Source organism: Pan troglodytes, chromosome 10, assembly GCF_028858775.2.
Source record: "Pan troglodytes isolate AG18354 chromosome 10, NHGRI_mPanTro3-v2.0_pri, whole genome shotgun sequence".
NCBI lineage: Eukaryota > Metazoa > Chordata > Mammalia > Primates > Hominidae > Pan > Pan troglodytes.
In genome coordinates this window covers 76,685,880-76,706,884 of record NC_072408.2, presented here as the reverse complement: position 1 = coordinate 76,706,884, position 21,005 = coordinate 76,685,880, and the positions used below count along the sequence as shown (strand labels likewise).

Genomic DNA, 21,005 nt, shown 5'->3' with positions numbered 1-21,005 from the left:
GAGTAGAAAATTCTCTGGCATAAAAGGAAAGTCTTGTGGCCTGAAGCAGTGTGGTCCACAGTGAATATCTCACAGCTGGAAAAGTGCTGCAAATACAAAGAGAATCTTCCAGCAAAGTCTGTTCTCCCAATAGGCGTAACTAATCCCAGCACGTCACAGGTTGCCATAGATCTATTCACTATCTTAAATCCTTCCTTTCTGAAGGCTTTCAACACAATTTCCTATAGAAGTTTTTCTGTAGGAAAATACTTCCAGTCTTTTAATGGAATTTAATGAGAAAATGGCACTTATTTTATAGAAATCCCTTTATAGGCAATATTTCTGAACTACATTAGATATCTGAAACCCACCATATTATCCCAAGCTTAAGTGCATAAATAAGAACGTGGGATTTATGTGCCAAAAAGATCACTTGTAATTCTGCAGCTGACAAACATTCCTTTACTAGGAGAAGAGTCAAATTAATGGAATCTCTCCCACATCAGCCACTTAGGATCCCATTTTTAAATGGTGCTACAACTACAGTATCTAGACCTAAGTCATGCTAGGACAGGCTGACACTACAGCTTAGGAGAACCAAGTTTGAATCTGAATCTAAGAAACTAGAGGGATCCTGAAATGCTCCTCCCGAGAATTTAACTACTTTATTCCATTTTCTACAAAAGTTATGCTATTAGTATTAATAAAAGGGAAGATACTTTTCCAAATATAGGGGTCCAAGTGCAGTGGTTCAGGCCTGTAATCCCAACACTTTGGGAGGCCAAGGAAGGAGGGGATCACTTGAGACCAGGAGTTTGAGATGAGACTGTACAACATAGTGAGGCCCTGTCTCTATTAAAAAAAAAAAAGTTAGCTGGGCATTGGTGGCATGTACCTGTCATCTTAGCTACTTGGGCTGAGGTAAAAGGATTTCTTGAGCCTAGGAGTTCAAGGCTGCAGTGAGATATGATCACTCCACTATACTCCAACCAGGAAAACAGAGTGAGACCATGTTTCTAAAAAAAAAAAATACAAATAAATTTAAAAGAAAAAATATAAACATTATATGATATACATATATATGGTTCTGTCTACAATTTAGGTTTTTTTATTTTGTTTTGTTTTTTTAAGATGGAGTTTCACTCTTGTTGCCCAGGCTGGAGTGCAATGGCGTGATCTCGGCTCACTGCCTCCTGGGTTCAAGCAATTCTCCTGCCTCAGCCTCCCAAGTAGCTGGGATTACAGGCACCCACCACCACGCCTGGCTAATTTTTGTATTTTTAGTAGAGACGGGGTTTCACCATCTTGGCCAGGCTGGTCTTGAACTCCTGACCTCAGGTGATCCACCCACCTTGGCCTCCCTAAATGCTGGGATTACAGGTGTGTAATCCCACTGCATGCGGCCTACAATTTAGTTTTTATAGTTGTTGAAAATGCCTTGATGTATGCGTATTTACTCAATCCCTTTATAATCCCACTGTAATCTTTATAATTATTCTGTTCTATGAAGATATAACAATAACAGCTCACATTTATTTAGAACATGTTCTATGGAGATATAACAATAACACCTCACCTTTATTTAGAACCTATCATCTGTGCTCTACACACATTATCTCATTTAATCCTGTCTGTGGCAAATATTCACTATCTTCTATAAGTGAAGAAATTGCAACTTACGGAAATTAGATAACTTGCCTAAAGATACACGGATAAAATCATGATTTGAACTCAAGACTAAGCTAAGACCATCTGGCTTCAGAATCTCAGCTCTTAATAACTGGGTAAACAACCTTTGTGTTAATATGTTTATTTTAAAATGCCTTCTGTGAGAGCAAGAACCATATCTTTTCTTAATTGTTGGGGTCTCACAATTAATTTCCATCCATATGGCGCATATTTAATAATAGCTGAAAATAAGGAAGAGGATGTTTTATTGCTGCTGATTACCTCTGTGACGCTAAAAAAAAATCAAATTTCTTATCCTAATTGACCCAGAGACCAACAATGAGATAAGGCAAAGCCAGCCATTCAGCGTCCCTGTTACCTGGAACTACAGTGATGGTGGCTTGGATCTTCATTTTCTAAAAAACAGTGTATAAATAGAAAATTTGAGGTAAAAGACCAGCAGATGAGGAGATAATTGCCATCCAAATGATGATAGTTTGTTACTCACAGTCCCCAAGACAAGGGGGCATGGCATGGCAGAGGGAGCCACCCGGGGAATCAGGACTGTTCCCAGGGCGAACAGTCAGGAGGCAGAGGGAGAAGGAGGAACTGCAGACATGACCCTTTATTGTGGTAATCTGAGGGAAGGAACAGGTGAGGCAGAGTAAGCAGGCTTAGGACTGGCTAGTTTGATTCATTTCAGTGCGCTCTGGGGTATAGGAGTTTCCATCTTTACAAGGGGGCATATCCTACCCACACAGTTTAGTGTCCATCAAGCATTGCAAAGCAGAGTTGCAATTATTTCTCTTAAATCCATTTGATTAACAAACTACATTCTGTACTCTAGTGTATGTGTTTATACAATACACACACACACACAGGACAATTTGCCTAAATGTGAGCTCAGTATCAGATACCACTCCCCACAACTCCTCCACATACCATATCACACATTCTCAAGAGTCTATGTTTAGTGAGCCGAAGTCGACATGGCCCTTTTGGTTTTTTTCAAAAGCTTTAAAATACATTAAAACAAAATAGAGGCTAGACCTCCTTATTTTGAGCTCACAACTTCCTTAATACCAGAAATAGTATTTTTAAATTCAACAGAACTGTTTGCTCCAGGAAATGTTTTCTTCATAGTCATGGCAAAATCAAACATCACATTATTTCAAGTTTCAGCAAACATTTTATTCTCCTCATTAATGTCTCAAAACTGTTGGAAGCTAAAGCCTGAAAAAGTCCTTCAGCAATAAACGTAAATGTTTTACGAAGAAGAAAAAAGAAGTTGCAAGAGGATGTTCATTTCTGTTAAATGTATTCCTGAGTGTTTTTCTTTGGTAAAGTCCCCAAACTTGAACAAATTAGGCACAGCGTCGATAGAAGTAAAAGAAGTAATCGGTGAAGAATATCCCAGCAAAATAAGGATCAGTTGAACAGTCAGCTAAATCCTGTCAGAAAAGGAGAAAAAAAAGAGGAAGATTAATGTAAAAATTAACTGTGGTTAAAGTGATTTTTTTTTTTATTGCTCAATTTCTTTCTCACTGAAAAAAAGAAAAAGCAAGCTTACCGGTGCAGCTACACGGAAATGGAACATGCTGTCAGAAAATGGGGCTACAGGGAGGCTCCAAATGTGCTGATATCCCTAAATAATGAATAAAAGAGGATCCATTTCGTACACGCATTTGACAGTCAGTAGGAAAGAGTACAGGCTGAAAAAGCATTTCCTCAATGACTGTAGGAGAAGTATCGGGATCACAGCTTTTGATGGGTGTTGCTAGAACAGTCCTAGCAACAGAACAGAAGTTGCCTTAGAAGGCAACTTCATAAGGACACAAGGAAGAGGCTGAGCCAAGCCCTGTGACTAGGGTTGGCCAGGGAGGGAAAACACTGGCAATTCGCTCAATGTATCCCTCTCTCAGCGGGGTAGAGAGGAGGCAGAAAACATTACCTGTGTCATCTCCTGGGAGATTTCTCTGTGGCTTTCCATCCCTTTGGTTCCCCTTTTACTATGGAAACATATATTTCCAAGGGTGAATTTGCACTGGAAGACTATCAATGGCTCTGTTGTGCTTCAAGAGACAAAGAAAAGAAAGAGCACATGAAAAAGCAGTTACCAGCTTCTACTAGGATACATCTTGATAAGAGGAGGATCTAATGGGAACGTAACTTGGAAATCCATTCAAAGTTCACAATAGGCATTGTATCACACGAAGCTCACTGATGCCAATAGGCCAGCTCACATCTCATTACTACAAAAAGAAACCCAATCTCAGATAGCTATCGAAATAGTATATGATGGTTTCTTTTTTTCTTTCTTTTCTTTTTATTTTATTTTTTTATAGAGACAAGGTCTCGCTATGTTGCCCAGGCTGGTTCCAACTCCTGGGCTCAAGCAACCCTAACAACGCCTCAGCCGCCCAAAGTGCTGGGATTACAGACGTTAGCCTGGCTGTGTATGATAGTTTTTAAAACCTAATCTTATGACTTACTTATGTCATCTCACATCAAAACTTATCTCCATATGTATTTTTTATAATTTTTGGATATATTCCTTCTCTTTCGACTGGCACTGAGTTTGCATTTATATGAAGCTTTCAGGATTTTTGATTTTGCAAATTCCGGGTCTAGGCAGATATTGTTTAAAATAAAACGGCAAATAAATACAGGTAGGAGTTTGGGAGTGAGTCCTATCAGAAATCACTAGATTTTAAAGCTATCAGAGTTGAAAGTCTGCAAGAAAGTACGGTTCTTCTTCTCTGGAGGTTGGCCCATTAATCATCATCAAGGGGATGAGATCTATTTGTCTTTGGGAACAATCCTTTTGCACAAGTTGGGGCAACCTACAATTTCAGTTGAGTATATATGTTATTTTTAAGTCATCCATTTTACAAAAAATGGTTTGTAAACTAAAAGTCCTGATTTAGCAGCTCAAGGTGATCTGCCACTTCAGGGGATATAGCATATAACCTTACTTCCTTCCACTACAAGCTAGAGATGAATAAGAAAATGTTATTCCAGGTTACTCAAGGAGTGCTAGATAATAGTACTTTCAGTTTATAAGAATAGTACATTTAGCTTTTGCTCTGCCTTGAAATATGGTAGGTTCTGAGTCACAAAATATTAGCTGCTTAAAAGAAACCTTTCCAAGGCAAGCAGTTGGGTTGAGTGACATTGGTTCCTCACAGAGGCAAAGTTGATGAAAAAAAGAGTATGAAGCCTGAATAAGACAGAGGAAGAGGCAGAAGGCGTGCGGTGAAGGGTGGAGGAGGAAAACAGAGCTGGGCAAGCAGAGGGAGAGGGGGGAGGACAGAGGGAAGGGAAAGAGTGATAGAAAAGGAAGGGAAGAAGAAAGGAAACGTGGAGGGGGATGGAAAGGAGAGACTAAAATCAGGAGACACAAAAAACCATTTTTTATCTTCATGGAAAGTAGCTCATTGCACAATTTTTTAGTGGAAAGTCTTTAAGTGCCATAATCATTTAAAATATCTGATAAGAATAGGTTAAGTTAGAGTTTTGTGATTTAGGAGGAAAGGTAGTCCTAATAAAAGCTACCATTTATTGTGTGCTTACTGTGTGTCAGGAAAGGGCAGTGTCCTTACATGTCTCATCTCACTGGGGAGTCAGGACAAGACAGTGATGGCTAAGAGGGTGGACTGAATTTGAAGCCCAGCTCCATCACTTACTACCTATGATTTTCAGAATGTGTGTGTGTTTTTTTTTTTTATGTGTCCTGAAACTCTAAACCCAAGGGTCCCAATCTCAAAAATATAAACAACTAAGAAAAAACAACCAACCTGGGAGGGTTGCTGTGAGGATTTTACGACCCAGTATTAAAGTCTGTCATATAGTCTGTGCTCAGCAAATGGCAGTTATTAATTTCACCATTATTAATAATTCTCACAGCAGCTCTATGTGCTATGGTGTAATGTAATACTTATATTACAGATAAAGAAACAGTAGCTCAAAGAAGATAAGTGGCTTGTCCAAGATCACAGAATTAGTAAGTGACAGAATCCTTGGACCCTGGTCTGTCCAATTCCAAACTCTGGTTCCTTTTTTTTTTTTTTTTGCTGTCTTTTGGAAAATAGGAGTGGTGTCTGCATTAACATTGCTACTGGGAGCTGTGCATCTTCCCATCGGGGGGCATGTTATTACTCTTGTTCCCATTCCAATTCTCTCTCACCAAGTGAGAAAGTCGGGGGAAGTCTATAGCTTATGAGCATCAAACCAAAATCACTCCCACTTTGTAGGAATGGGTATAGAGGTTAGAGCCCTTCTATTCCCTGAAGAAAGCCTGGATGATCACAGCCCTCATTTTGAAAACCTTTCCCTCAAATAGGCCACCTCTCAAACCATCATTAGTTAACACAAACTGATAGTTTTCTGCCTCTTAACGACTGACCAAATTGTGAAGTAAATCCAGACTTCATATTCAACTAATGATAAAAATGAAATTGTTTTTTACAGCCATGCACTTACTTTATTTCCAGAGAGAACTTGACATTGGTGGGTGTGTGTTTATTAACAGGAATATTGTAATTATAATTTCCAGATCTAATTATGGAAAAAAAATAAAACCACAAATCAAAATATGCAGGAAAGTCTTCGAAGGCCTTTTTGCTACTCATTATATACCATAAAAACTGTGAAATATTATATAGTAAATAATAAATATAGAAAACTGAGTTCAACCTGGTATCATTTTTTTGTTTTTAGGATATACCTGTCAAATTCAGAGTGATCTCTTTCAGGTCTTAATATAAAATATACCATAAAAAGTTATAGTTTTTTAGAACACACAGAAAAAAACAATGATGGAAAGTCAAATCCTAGACCAAGAAATGGCTTTTTCACACAGGAAATGACTTTAGTCCCCTTTAAAGAGACACAGATTTCTGAAGACAAATGAGGCAAAGCCTCAAACTAATAATGCCCCTAGAATAATAAATACATTTTTTCTACCCTAAATCACTCCCTTTTGAGCAACACTAGGAGGAAGTATCAGGTACTTTTAGAATCTGAATCTGCTAAAATTATTATAATTCTAATTACCATTTAGTAATGGAGAAGACTGCAAGACAAGTGCTTATACATAGATTCCCCCCACACCTTTAAGAGAGATACTTGGATAAAAGGGAAATTCCTTTGATTCGTATTGTAACGAAAAACTCCAGCAAAAAGACATATTGTCTCTAAAACAAGTTCTCCTTATTACCTGACCATCCCTTGAATTACATGGAAAAACAACTTAAAATCAGATCGATGGGAAAAAGAGTCAGTCATTTTATTTTTAAGTAATGCTAAACTAAGTTGCTAAAAAGGTAAAAAGCAAAAGTAAAGGAAATGGAAAGATCTTGCATTTTGCACTGGATAGGTATATTACAACAAAACGAAACATTATACATCTTGAATATAAACAATTTTTGCTTGCCAATTATACCTCTCAATACAGCTGAAAAAAATAAGAGTGCAACTTGCACACCAAATTGAGAACAGTGTTATTTCAGTGAATCAATGTACTTTTTAAAATAGAAAGATCTGCATTGGGATCAGGAGCAGTTTGTTTGACTAGGGGAAACTTAGATAAATGGAATTCATTTCCTAAGATGTCTCTCCCATTATCTGCATGCTTCACAGCAACCCAACTCAGTTTTGAAAGTATCCCCATCTTATAGCTGAAAAATGGGTATTTGGGGAGAATAAACATCTTGTCAAAGTTCTAGGACTTGAACTTGAATCATCTGACTCTTCTCTAGGTCATCTTACCACATCAATTAATAGCTGTATCTGCCACTTATAGGTGATCTTAGGCAAACTTTTTCAAGTTTAACTGAAATTTAACTACAAAACACGGATACATTATACCAACTTCATGGGGATTTTGTGAGAATTCAATGAGATAATGAATATAGAGGTCATAAACAAATCATAAAGCACCATACATGTTATTTTTATAACTCACAGCCATCAACTTGAAGCCCAGGTTATATCAGGTTGGAAAAGAAATGAGTCTGAAAACCCACAGGATTTGTGACACTAGTTCAAATTACAGGCCTTGCCTTTAATCTAGCAGGTGCCTAAGAAACAGTTATCAAATTAAGAAAAATAACTCTCCCATTCTGCGCACGTGTGTGTGTGTGTGTGTGTGTGTGTGTGTGTGTGTGTGTCCAGGTTGCACTTTGTCATCCAGGCTGGAGTACAGTAGTGCAAACACACAGCTTACTGCAGCCTCGACCTCCTGGGCTCAAAAGATCCTCCCACCAATTAGCTGGGACCACAGGTGTGTGCCATCATGCCCAGCTAATTTTTTGTTTGTTTGTTTGTTTGGAGAGACAGGATCTCATCATGTTGCCCAGGCTGGTCTTGACCTTTAACTCGGCTCAAGCAGTCCTCCTGCCTCAGCCTCCCAAAGTGCTGAAACTACAGGCGTGAGCCACCACGCCCAGCCCTCTCCATTCTTAATCCCTACAACTGGCACACTGTACTCTTTGAAGCAACTTGCACCCTCTGCTTCTAGATGTATCACTACCTTGATACAGGTGATAAGGCATACACTGGAGATGGATGTCCCGATAACTTTTGCCATATCTGATTTTTTCCTCCTATCTGAAAAGCTAAGTTATATTTTTTCAGCAATTAAAATGATATCCCTTGTTATTAAAATATACAAATGTCAGCTCACTTGTAACTTGGAGCCATCAGCAACAATGTCTTTCTTGTCCATAAAATTAACTGGCAGCTCTGTGCCCCTGATATGTACCCTCAGAGAGTCAGCAACAGAGCTGCTCCATAGGCTTTCTGCTTTGGACCCATCCATTAAACCAGGAGACTGGAATCACTAGGGCCGTGGCTTATTGACATTTGCTAATACCAACTGTTTTATGATTCTTTCTCCCACCATGTAATAAAGATGTTTTCACTTAAGGAGCAATGTAAGCACACATTGATTTTATCATGTAGCTTTAGCTTCCACTGCAGTCTTAAAAACCCAGAGCCATGGGTAAATTCCAGAAACAACCAGGGCACGCTGGGGAGGCTTACCTACCTGCACTGGAGGCTTTGAATGCAATACTGATGATCTATTATTTGCTGGATTTCCATAATCTGAATAGAACTGATGGTTGTATCAATCCCTGAATTGAGAAGAAATAGACAAAATAAACTCTTCTGAAAGGAAAAAGAATATTTTATTCCAGCCACAGTCCTCAAATTACAGAATGGGAAGTAAGAGTTTCCCAGGTAAAGAGATTCCATTTGTATTCAAATGGAAAACAAACAGGAGGAAAAGGAAGGGGAGAAGGCTTTTTGGGGGGTTATAGTACCTATTAGAAAAACTAATAAAAACTCAGGCTCCAATAAACATCCCCTATAACATTCAAAAGAATTTCTGGACCATGGAAGTCCTACTAAATCAAAATTTATTGAAAATGGAGGTGCAACATGAAATGCAATCTGTTTCAGAAAACAGAAGACAAACTAAAAATGTAGTCAGAATAGAAGAGGGCAGGAAGTTCAAATAAATTATGAACATCCATGGAGATCAACCACAACTTGTCTGACAGTGAGTGACCATTTCTAATGCCTCATTAGTGGTTAGGGTGGCATCGATTTTAACACACAGTCCCATGGATATGCATGGCAGGCAGGCTGCAGCCTTTGTCCCTGCTCCTCACTCCAGCAATGCTTTTACAACTTGTTAGTTGGCCTGGCCCCACAAAGCCAAAGAATAGTGTCACTTAAATGTCAACTTACAGTCACTCTCCCAGTCGGGGCCGCTAAGTGCATTTCTTGCCAAAACTGATTTGCTTTTGTCTTCTGAAAAGGAAACAAGTCTGTCAATCTTGAAGGCTTGTTCAGGAGAAGAGAAGAAACCCCATGTGTGACCTAGTTCATCTCTGTGAGTTGAGTGTTCCCCTACCCTTTCTGTCTCCCATCCTTCAACCCATCTAATCTCTATCCTGTTTCTTATAGATCTAGTTTATTCTCCTCCTTCTGCAAGAAGTCATCTGTTATGGACTAAATTGGGTCCCCTTCCCAGCTACCAAATTCAAATGCATATAGTGAAGCCTTATCCCCCAGTACCTCAGAATGTGACTGCTTGTTGATAGGGCCTTTAAAGCAGTGATTAAGTTAAAAATAGGCTGTCAGGGTGGGTTCTAATACAATCTGACCTGTGTCCGTGTAAGAGCAGAAGATTAGGAGCCAGGCATGGTGGCTCATGCCTGTAATCCCAGCACTCTGGGAAGCCAAGGCGGGCAGATCACTTGAGGTTGGGAGTTCAAGACCAGCCTGGCCAACATGGTGAAACCCCGTCTCTACTAAAAAATATAAAATTAGCCAGGCATGGTGGTGCATGCCTCTAATCCCAGCTACTCGGGAGGCTGAGGCAGGAGAATCACTTGAACCTGGGAGGCGGAGGTTGTGGTGAGCCGCGATTGCGCCATTGCACTCCAGCTTGGACAACAAGAGTGAAACTCCATCTCAAAAAAAAAAAAAAAAAAAGCAGGTTAGGACACACAGGGAGACCCTAGGGCTACGTGTGCACAGAGGAAAGACCATCTGAAGACACAGCAAGTTGACAGTCATCTGCAGACCAAGGAGAGAAGCCTCAGAAGAAATCAGACCTGCTGACACCTTGGTCTTGGACTTCCAGCCACCAGAACTGTGAGAAAATAATTATCTGTGGTTTAAGCCACCCAGTCAGTGGTATTCTGTTACGACGGCGAAGTGGACTAAGAAACCATCCCCAACTAGGTCTGCAGCTCAGAGATCCCTCCTTTCCAATGCCATAGCACTTATTACTGAACCATCAATGCAGTCATCAATCAGTGATATATCTGTCACCATACTGAAGGGCATATTACCTCTGTATTATTACTTAACTTTTCATGTATTTTTGCCTTTCCTGACAATTCCAGAATAGGGAATGTCTACTAATATTCTTTGAATCCTCTGTAACCCCTGGCATAATGTCTTGCTCAATCTATGGAAACCGTCTTTCTTTGATTAATGACAAGCTAATGATAGTTTTATTTCCTATCTAGTTTGTGAATGAACATTGTTAATTGAAATTATTATCTTTAGATTATCTGGATTCTTTTTTATCCATCTTAATATTGCTATCTCAGAATCACACACGCTAATGTAAAAAAAGAAATAAATAACCAAGGAATCTCTGTTTGAACACCTCCAGTGACAAGGGACTCACTGCCCATTCTTCTGCTGGGCAATGCTAAATACCAGTTTTCCCTTTTACTGAGCTAGCATCTGCCTTCCTGTTGATCTTCTTTTGATCCTGATATTACTTCTTGAGTGAGTATAACAGGCCCTAAAGTCAACTTCTCTGCTCAACTGAAGCCTGGCTCATATGAAGTTGCAAAGGAGTAGGGACATACTCATTAGTCATATTTATTTTTTCTGAGTGAAAGCAAAGGCTATGAAAAAATATAACATTTGGACACTAGCAAGGAGAAAGAACTACCCCTGGAGATCCCAGGAGAAAGCATGGAGATAGGAGATGGACTGTTTCATAGAATAATCCCTTTAGAGTTGAGTCCAGGTAGCACCACGGCCTAGCATCAAATGTATATTGGTCCCTATTGGTTTTTCAACCCTTCCTACTTCTGTGACCTCTCTGCTGCTTAATATATCCTGTTAAAATAGAGAATAGGTCCAAGGGCAGTGGAGAGAGTGGGTAAAAATGAAGAAAAATAGGAGCAAAACTATTCCTACAGTAAAATAATGAAACATTAACCTTCTTCATACAAGTAGAGTTTGTGGTCTCTAAAGATAAGCAAAACTTATTTAAAAAATTAAGCATGCCTTCCCAATTGCTTAATAACTTGAATATGAAATGTTAGAGGAAATTCTGTGGGACATATATTTTTGCACTGAAGGATAACAATGATAATTACACCTACTATTTGTTAACACCTACTCTTCATTGAACATTGTTCTGAGTGCCTTACGAAAGTCCAAGAGTGAGGTTATCCCCGCTTGACAGATAAGCTAAGTGAGGCACTAAGGACTCAGCTTGTGGATAGGAATAAAGAGTTTCCAATTCAAACTATCATCTGATTCCAGAGTCCACAATTTTGCTATTCTGGGAAAATGTGAAATGTGATCCATGTAGGAAAAAAATTGAGCTTAAATTCTAAGGCAGGGGTGTCCAGTCTTCTGGCTTCCCTAGGCCACATTGGAAGAAGAATTGTCTTGGGCCACACATAAAACACACTAACACTAATGATAGCTGAAGGGCTAAAAAAAAAATCTCATAATGTTTTAAGAAAGTTTACAAATTTGTGCTGAGCCACATTCAAAGCCGTCCTGGGCCGCCTGTGGCCGGCCCATGGGCCGCGGGTTGGACAAGCTTGGTCTAAAGTAAGGCCTGAGATGCAGCCAGCTGAAGGGAGGAATCAGGCTGCTGGCGTGGGGCCAGAGCAGGCTTGTAGGGAGGGAGCCCAGGGAGTGACTAGGCTCCTGTCATCACCCAAAAGGCATTTTAAATGCAATTTTGGAAAGGTAACCATTCAGATGATTGTTGTTAAGGCTATTTTTTTAATGTATCTTTTTAAAGTAGATAGTGAAAGCAATCATTTAGTGGGTCGCTAAGTACACCTAACAAAATAACTTTATGAAGTTTTGGCAGTCTTTTTTTTTTTTTTTTAATTTGCAGATTTAGATCTATGTTCAAGTTTCAGTATCCAATTTCAGGATAGAAAGCAAAAGCAACAGTACACAATACTTGGGGACAATCACTCCTAAACATCCCTATCCTGGTTACAACTCCTTTCACTAGGTGGAATGACTAGTTTACTTACCCATTCACCTAACTGTGAGCTCCTTGAAGACTACATCCTGTTCACTGTTGTATCCCAGATAGGGTAATGCTGGGCTCACAGTGGTGCTCAATGAATATGGGTGAAAGGATGGAAGGAAGAGAGCCAGGGAAAGAGTAAGGAAAAGAAGAGGGAAGACCAATTTAACCTCCAAAAAACTTTCCTCTTACACATTCACAGGGAAATTTCCCAGGGGAAGGGTGCAGAGGGATGCTGAGAAAGAACATGGGAAGCTAGACTCCTTATTCTGTTAGCAAAAGGAAGCAAGACAGAACTGGAAGGCAGGGCAAGTTTCTGAACCCAACATGGTGCTTTCCATTAAGAAGAAATGGGTCCTGATATATGAGGAGTTTCTAGAAAATTGAATATTTTTTTTCCTTTACATGTAAACATATATGCTGCCAAAAAGGCCTCCAGATTTCTTGGATTCTAGCTATTCCAGTAATAATTTTCAAACATGTCTCTACTATTAGTTTTGCTTAAGACTGCTTCCACAGAAGGTTGTAAATTTACAAGGCAAATGAGGCATAAAGAGAAGTGGAAACCAGGACTTCTCTATCCTGTGTGTTTTCTTCTCCTACCTTTTGTCCTACTTGCCTGCTGAATTTGCAGAAAAAGAGCTCGTTATAAATTCTGGCAACAGAACTACAGATTTGTCTTCTTCCACAGAACTGTGTTTTCAGGTCCTGGAGACATAGAACCCTATGAATACAATTGAGTACCTGGTGGGGTAAGGTTTTTTTTAAAAAACAGCAATAAATAGGTGGGAATGAGGCAAGATAATCTTGCAGATCAGAATTATAAAAATGACTTTTCAAACGCAAGAAATAAAATTTAAATCTCCCATAAAACACCTTCCATTTGACACTTCTCTGAAACAAGACTATTTGACTCTGAAAGGCTGGTTATAGGAAAACCATAAATCTTCCAGGAGTCATACAGGAAGTCATAAAGTCATACTTTCAGCACCTTCTAGGGTTGATCTCATTTTACAAATGCCTTCCAGTGATATTCATTATAAGCTTCATATAGTACATCCCCTGCGGTTTTCATTATAAAGTTGGAGATATATTTCACGATTGGTAGATGAGCTCTCCCAATAAACTAAATTAGAAACTTCTGGAGAGTAAAGATTTAGGATGGTACCCCAAAAAAGCATACTCCTGTCATGGTAGAAGGTGTATATTGCACTACTTGTAAGACTGTGTTGTACTTGTACTGGCTGAGTCCAGTACAGCATCTTGGATACATTTCTCTTCCCTTCACTGAACCAGACTCATGCACTATGAAGAAGCCAATGAGCCCCACCAGTCGATGGCTGAGTTCTTTAAAACGGGGGACCATTTTCTTCTGGCCATTCACTTTTCTCAGAGTCATGGTCTCCAAAACAAAATGAGCATGAATTCCAGATTTTTTTTAAATCTTCACCAACTCTAATATATTCTATAGAATTCCATAGATGCTTTTCTCCACAGGCTCTTTACTTTTTAATATCTAACTCTCCTGTCTACTTAAATCTTTACTGGTTTAAGTAGATTAAAATCTAATTCATCACATTCAGATGGTTCCTTAGAGTAGAAGCTCAATATTCCAAAATACTCACTTTCCACTTCCTGATTAGCCTTACCCAAACTTTTTATTAAGTGAGGGGGAGAGGGAGAGATAACCTTTCTGAAAGACACTTTACACAGATATGATCAACTTTGGCCCAAAAGAAGAATAATGACATGAGCTCAGCATGTCATAAAAATGCTGATTTCCCTTCACTTATTTTATTATAGTCTTACTCCTCAGGGAGGAGGCTCATAAATGTGTTTAGGGGTTTAGTAAACTGTTAGATATTACTCTGCATCCCACTGAGAGCTTTTCTAAGTTTTTTTTGTTACTCTTGAATTTCTTTTTTATTTTTATTCCTTAATTTTTAATTGGTCTTTAATGCCTTAGAAACATCTGGCTGAAAAGAATACTTTCCTAGACTTCTCCTCTTTTGTATTTAGAAGCCCGGTGTTATACAGTACCTTGAACAGAGGGGAAGAGTAAACCAGCAGCAAAAGAGAAGAGGCTTTGCTCAGACTCCAAAATATCCCACATCAGGGACATTGCAATGGACAGAGGCAAACTTGCCAGGAGGAGGCAGAAGGGGCCATAGAGTGGATACTTTCTGCACCTTCTAGAGTTGATCTCAGGTACATGCACAGCCCATGTCCAAATCAATGGAGGCAGGATGGCAAATGGGAAGGAATCCAGGACAGGGAAGTGGGGGACCCAGATTTCAATTCCAACTTTTCTAGAAACTCAACTGAGGAATCTTAAGCAAGGTCCAGTGCCTCCATTTCATCAGCTGCAAAATGGGTAATTTGGTATAAATCAGCAGTTCTCCTGACATGGGGTCCTTGGAACCTTGGGTGATTGCATAAAGGGGTCTGTGGTGTTGTCTGTAGACTTGAAAAGCAACATATCTCCTATAGATTTGTACTATTTTTCAAACGCCACTGTTGGAGTAATAAAAACAATTCAGTTAAAAGCTTAACTGAACTTATAGTTACATTTGTTCTTTATGTATTTTCTCAATCACATCATTGTAAAAGTAGGCTTATAGTGGATTCTCGGGGCCAAAAAGTCAGGTGCCACTTGTGTAGCTGTTCTCTGAGATTCTGTGACTAAATTTCCAAAAGTTTTTGGGTTTTCTGAAGACAAAAGGGAATCAAACATTTGAATTCTTTCCATTTTTCTCCAGTTGACAAAAGGAAGAGGGAACAACTTTCCCAGTGTATCACAGAGCCTAGTAAGGCAGAACATAAATTTCATTTGTAGTCAAAGAAGCTGTTAGTTCAGTCTAGGTGGACACAGCCTGGCACCATGGAGCAAATTTTCTTTCCTTGGGAATCACTTCTTTCTTTAGAAGTTTACATAGCTATAGAAACAAGATGAGCAGACACTCATCTTGTTTCTAGGCTATTGCTTTTAGGGGAACATTTCTAAAAACAATAATAAATTAGTATACATTTGGAAGAATTGTATATAATCTTATGGGCATGATTACACTTGTAGCCCTTGATTAAGTTTCTATAATTTTTTTAACATGAAAATTCTGTATTGTCACAGAGAGCAACGAGCCTTGATCTGGTTTAATAAGGGCTATTCTTCCCAATACAGTCATGCATTGCTTAACTACATGAAGCTGTGAAATATGTCATTAGGCAATTTCACTGTTGTGCAAACATCACAAAGTGTACTTCACAAACCTAGATTGTATAGCCTACTACACACCTAGGCTATATTGCTTCTTGGCTGCAAACCTGTACAGCATGTTACTGTAAATACTGTTGGCAATTGTAACACAATGGTAAGTATTTGTGTATCTAAATATTTCTAAATGTAGAAAGGGTACAGTAAAAAATAAAGTATAAAAGACAAAAACTAGTCCACCTGTGTAGGGAATTTACCATGAATGGAGCTTACAGGGCTGGAAGTTGCTCTGAGTCAATCAGTGAGTGAGCGGTGAGTGAATCTGAAGGCCTGGGACACTACTGTAAACTTTATAAACACCATATATTTAGGCTATACTAAATTTATTTTTACAATTTTCTTTCTTCTAATTAACCTTAGCTTACTATAACTTTTTTACTTTATAAACTTCTAAATTTTAAAAAACTTTCTGACTCTTGTAATAACACTTAGCTTAAAACACAAACACATTGTACAGCTGTACAAAGATATTTTCTTTCTATCTTTATTTTATTTTATTTTATTTTTCACATTTTAAATATCTATTTTATTTTCTTTAAAAAAATTTGTATTAATGAGTAGTGAATGTACATCATGGTAATTTAATACAGTCATATAATGTATAAAGGTCATATTAGTGTAACTTGGGATATCCATCACTTTTTTAAAATTATACTTCAAGTTGTAGGATACATGTGCAGAATGTGCAGGTGTGTTACATAGGTATACACACGCCTTGGTGGTTTGCTGCACGCATCAACCCGTCATCTACATTAGGTATTTCTCCTAATGCTATCCCTCCCCTAGCCCAAGGGATATCCATTACTTTAAATATTTGTCTTTTCTTTTTTTTTTTTCTTTTATTATTATACTTTAAGTTTTAGGGTACATGTGCACATTGTGCAGGTTAGTTACATATGTATACATGTGCCATGCTGGTGTGCTGCACCCATTAACTCGTCATCTAGCATTAGGTATATCTCTCAATGCTATCCCTCCCCCCTCCCCCAACCCCACAACAGTCCCCAGAGTGTGATGTTCCCCTTCCTGTGTCCATGTGATCTCATTGTTCAATTCCCACCTATGAGCGAGAATATGCGGTGTTTGGTTTTTTGTTCTTGCGATAGCTTACTGAGAATGATGATTTCCAATTTCATCCATGTCCCTACAAAGGACATGAACTCATCATTTTTTCTGGCTGCATAGTATTCCATGGTGTATATGTGCCACATTTTCTTAATCCAGTCTATCATTGTTGGACATTTGGGTTGGTTCCAAGTCTTTGCTATTGCGAATAGTGCCGCAATAAACATATGTGTGCATGTGTCTTTATAGCAGCATGATTTATAGTCCTCTGGGTATATACCCAGTAATGGGATGGCTGGGTCAAATGGTATTTCTAGTTCTAGATCCCTGAGGAATTGCCACACTGACTTCCACAATGGATGAACTAGTTTACATTCCTACCAACAGTGTAAAAGTGTTCCTATTTCTCCACATCCTCTCCAGCATCTGTTGTTTCCTGACTTTTTAATGATTGCCATTCTAACTGGTGTGAGATGGTATCTCATTGTGGTTTTGATTTGCATTTCTCTGATGGCCAGTGATGATGAGCATTTTTTCATGTGTGTTTTGGCTGCATAAATGTCTTCTTTTGAGAAGTGTCTGTTCGTGTCCTTCGCCTACTTTTTGATGGGGTTGTTTGTTTTTTTCTTGTAAATTTGTTTGAGTTCATTGTAGATTCTGGATATTAGCCCTTTGTCAGATGAATAGGTTGTGAAAATTTTCTCCCATTTTGTAAGTTGCCTGTTCACTCTGATGGTAGTTTCTTTTGCTGTGCAGAAGCTCTTTAGTTTAATTAGATCCCATTTGTCAATTTTGGCTTTTGTTGCCATTGCTTTTGGTGTTTTAGACATGAAGTCCTTGCCCATGCCTATGTCCTGAATGGTAATGCCTAGGTTTCCTTCTAGGGTTTTTATGGTTTTAGGTCTAACATGTAAGTCTTTAATCCATCTTGAATTAATGTTTGTATAAGGTATAAGGAAGGGATCCAGTTTCAGCTTTCTACATATGGCTAGCCAGTTTTCCCAGCACCATTTATTAAATAGGGAATCCTTTCCCCATTGCTTCTTTTTCTCAGGTTTGTCAAAGATCAGATAGTTGTAGATATGCGGCGTTATTTCTGAGGGCTCTGTTCTGTTCCATTGATCTATATCTCTGTTTTGGTACCAGTACCATGCTGTTTTGGTTACTGTAGCCTTGTAGTATAGTTGGAAGTCAGGTAGTGTGAAGCCTCCAGCTTTGTTCTTTTGGCTTAGGATTGACTTGGTGATGTGGGCTCTTTTTTGGTTGCATATGAACTTTAAAGTAGTTTTTTCCAATTCTGTGAAGAAAGGCATTGGTAGCTTGATGGGGATGGCATTGAATCTGTAAATTACCTTGGGCAGTATGGCCATTTTCACGATATTGATTCTTCCTATCCATGAGCATGGAATGTTCTTCCATTTGTTTGTATCCTCTTTTATTTCCTCGAGCAGCGGTTTGTAGTTCTCCTTGAAGAGGTCCTTCACATCCCTTGTAAGTTGGATTCCTAGGTATTTTATTCTCTTTGAGGCAATTGTGAATGGGAGTTCACTCATGATTTGGCTCTCTGTTTGTCTGTCGTTGGTGTATAGGAATGCTTGTGATCTTTGCACATTGATTTTGTACCCTGAGACTTTGCTGAAGTTGCTTATCAGCTTAAGGAGATTTTGGGCTGAGACAATGGGGTTTTCTAGATATACAATCATGTCATCTGCAAACAGGGACAATTTGACTTCCTCTTTTCCTATTTGAATACCCTTTATTTCCTTCTCCTGCCTAATTGCCCTGGCCAGAACTTCCAACACTATGTTGAATAGGAGTGGTGAGAGAGGGCATCCCTGTCTTGTGCCAGTTTTCAAAGGGAATGCTTCCAGTTTTTGCCCATTCAGTATGATATTGGCTGTGGGTTTGTCATAGATAGCTCTTATTATTTTGAAATATGTCCCATCAATACCTAATTTATTGAGAGTTTTTAGCATGAAAGGTTGTTGAATTTTGTCAAAGGCCTTTTCTGCATCTATTGAGATAATCATGTGGTTTTTGTCTTTGGCTCTGTTTATATGCTGGATTACATTTATTGATTTGCGTATATTGAACCAGCCTTGCATCCCAGGGATGAAGCCCACTTGATCATGGTGGATAAGCTTTTTGATGTGCTGCTGGATTCGGTTTGCCAGTATTTTATTGAGGATTTTTGCATCAATGTTCATCAAGGATATTGGTCTAAAATTCTCTTTTTTGGTTATGTCTCTGCCAGGCTTTGGTATCAGAATGATGCTGGCCCCATAAAATGAGTTAGGGAGGATTCCCTCTTTTTCTATTGATTGGAATAGTTTCAGAAGGAATGGTACCAGTTCCTCCTTGTACCTCTGGTAGAATTTGGCTGTGAATCCATCTGGTCCTGGACTCTTTTTGGTTGGTAAGCTATTGATTATTGCCACAATTTCAGATCCTGTTATTGGTCTATTCAGAGATTCAACTTCTTCCTGGTTTAGTCTTGGGAGAGTGTATGTGTCCAGGAATTTATCCATTTCTTCTAGATTTTCTAGTTTATTTGCGTAGAGGTGTTTGTAGTATTCTCTGATGGTAGTTTGTATTTCTGTGGGATCGGTGGTGATATCCCCTTTATCATTTTTTATTGCATCTATTTGATTCTTCTCTCTTTTTTTCTTTATTAGTCTTGCTAGCGGTCTATCAATTTTGTTGATCCTTTCAAAAAACCAGCTCCTGGATTCATTAATTTTTTGAAGGGTTTTTTGTGTCTCTATTTCCTTCAGTTCTGCTCTGATTTTAGTTATTTCTTGACTTCTGCTAGCTTTTGAATGTGTTTGCTCTTGCTTTTCTAGTTCTTTTAATTGTGATATTAGGGTGTCAATTTTGGATCTTTCCTGCTTTCTCTTGTGGGCATTTAGTGCTATAAATTTCCCTCTACACACTGCTTTGAATGCGTCCCAGAGATTCTGGTATGTTGTGTCTTTGTTCTCATTGGTTTCAAAGAACATCTTTATTTCTGCCTTCATTTCGGTATGTACCCAGTAGTCATTCAGGAGCAGGTTGTTCAGTTTCCATGTAGTTGAGCGGTTTTGAGTGAGATTCTTAATCCTGAGTTCTAGTTTGATTGCACTGTGGTCTGAGAGATAGTTTGTTATAATTTGTGTTCTTTTACATTTGCTGAGGAGAGCTTTACTTCCAAGTATGTGGTCAATTTTGGAATAGGTGTGGTGTGGTGCTGAAAAAAATGTATATTCTGTTGATTTGGGGTGGAGAGTTCTGTAGATGTCTATTAGGTCCGCTTGGTGCAGAGCTGAGTTCAATTCCTTGGTGTCCTTGCTGACTTTCTGTCTCGTTGATCTGTCTAATGTTGACAGTGGGGTGTTAAAGTCTCCCATTATTAATGTGTGGGAGTCTAAGTCTCTTTGTAGGTCACTCAGGACTTGCTTTATGAATCTGGGTGCTCCTGTATTGGGTGCATATATATTTAGGATAGTTAGCTCTTCTTGTTGAATTGATCCCTTTACCATTATGTAATGGCCTTCTTTGTCTCTTTTGATCTTTGTTGGTTTAAAGTCTGTTTTATCAGAGACTAGGATTGCAACCCCTGCCTTTTTTTGTTTTCCATTTGCTTGGTAGATCTTCCTCCATCCTTTTATTTTGAGCCTATGTGTGTCTCTGCACATGAGATGGGTTTCCTGAATACAGCACACTGATGGGTCTTGACTCTTAATCCAATTTGCCAGTCTGTGTCTTTTAATTGGAGTATTTAGTCCATTTACATTTAAAGTTAATAGTGTTATGTGTGAATTTGATCCTGTCATTATGATGTTAGCTGGTTATTTTGCTCATTAGTTGATGCAGTTTCTTCCTAGCCTCGATGGTCTTTACATTTTGGCATGATTTTGCAGTGGCTGGTACCGGTTGTTCCTTTCCATGTTTAGCGCTTCCTTCAGGAGCTCTTTTAGGGCAGGCCTGGTGGTGACAAAATCTCTCAGCATTTGCTTGTCTGTAAAGTATTTTATTTCTCCTTCACTTATGAAGCTTAGTTTGGCTGGATATGAAATTCTGGGTTGAAAATTCTTTTCTTTAAAAATGTTGAATATTGGCCCCCACTCTCTTCTGGCTTGTAGGGTTTCTGCTGAGAGATCTGCTGTTAGTCTGATGGGCTTCCCTTTGAGGGTAACCCAACCTTTCTCTCTGGTTGCCCTTAAC

The 21,005-nt window shown here is 38.8% G+C and overlaps 1 protein-coding gene across 2 annotated transcripts in view; it reads right to left on the bottom strand.

Moving 5' to 3' along the window:
- Nucleotides 1–2,813: 2,813 nt before the first annotated feature.
- MYRFL (myelin regulatory factor like) overlaps nucleotides 2,814–21,005 on the bottom strand; it is a 140,521-nt gene continuing 122,329 nt past the window's right edge. Inside the window, exons 20-25 of one of the 2 annotated variants that reach the window (XM_016924934.3) lie at nucleotides 9,403–9,465; nucleotides 8,696–8,783; nucleotides 6,130–6,204; nucleotides 3,599–3,719; nucleotides 3,218–3,292; nucleotides 2,814–3,098 (exon numbers count right to left, since the gene is read on the bottom strand). In XM_016924934.3, the coding sequence (XP_016780423.3) occupies nucleotides 3,012–3,098; nucleotides 3,218–3,292; nucleotides 3,599–3,719; nucleotides 6,130–6,204; nucleotides 8,696–8,783; nucleotides 9,403–9,465 (509 nt within the window). In that variant the 3' untranslated portion in view covers nucleotides 2,814–3,011. The remainder of the gene's footprint in view (nucleotides 3,099–3,217; nucleotides 3,293–3,598; nucleotides 3,720–6,129; nucleotides 6,205–8,695; nucleotides 8,784–9,402; nucleotides 9,466–21,005) is intronic. The other variant, XM_054663398.2, reaches the window with a different exon arrangement.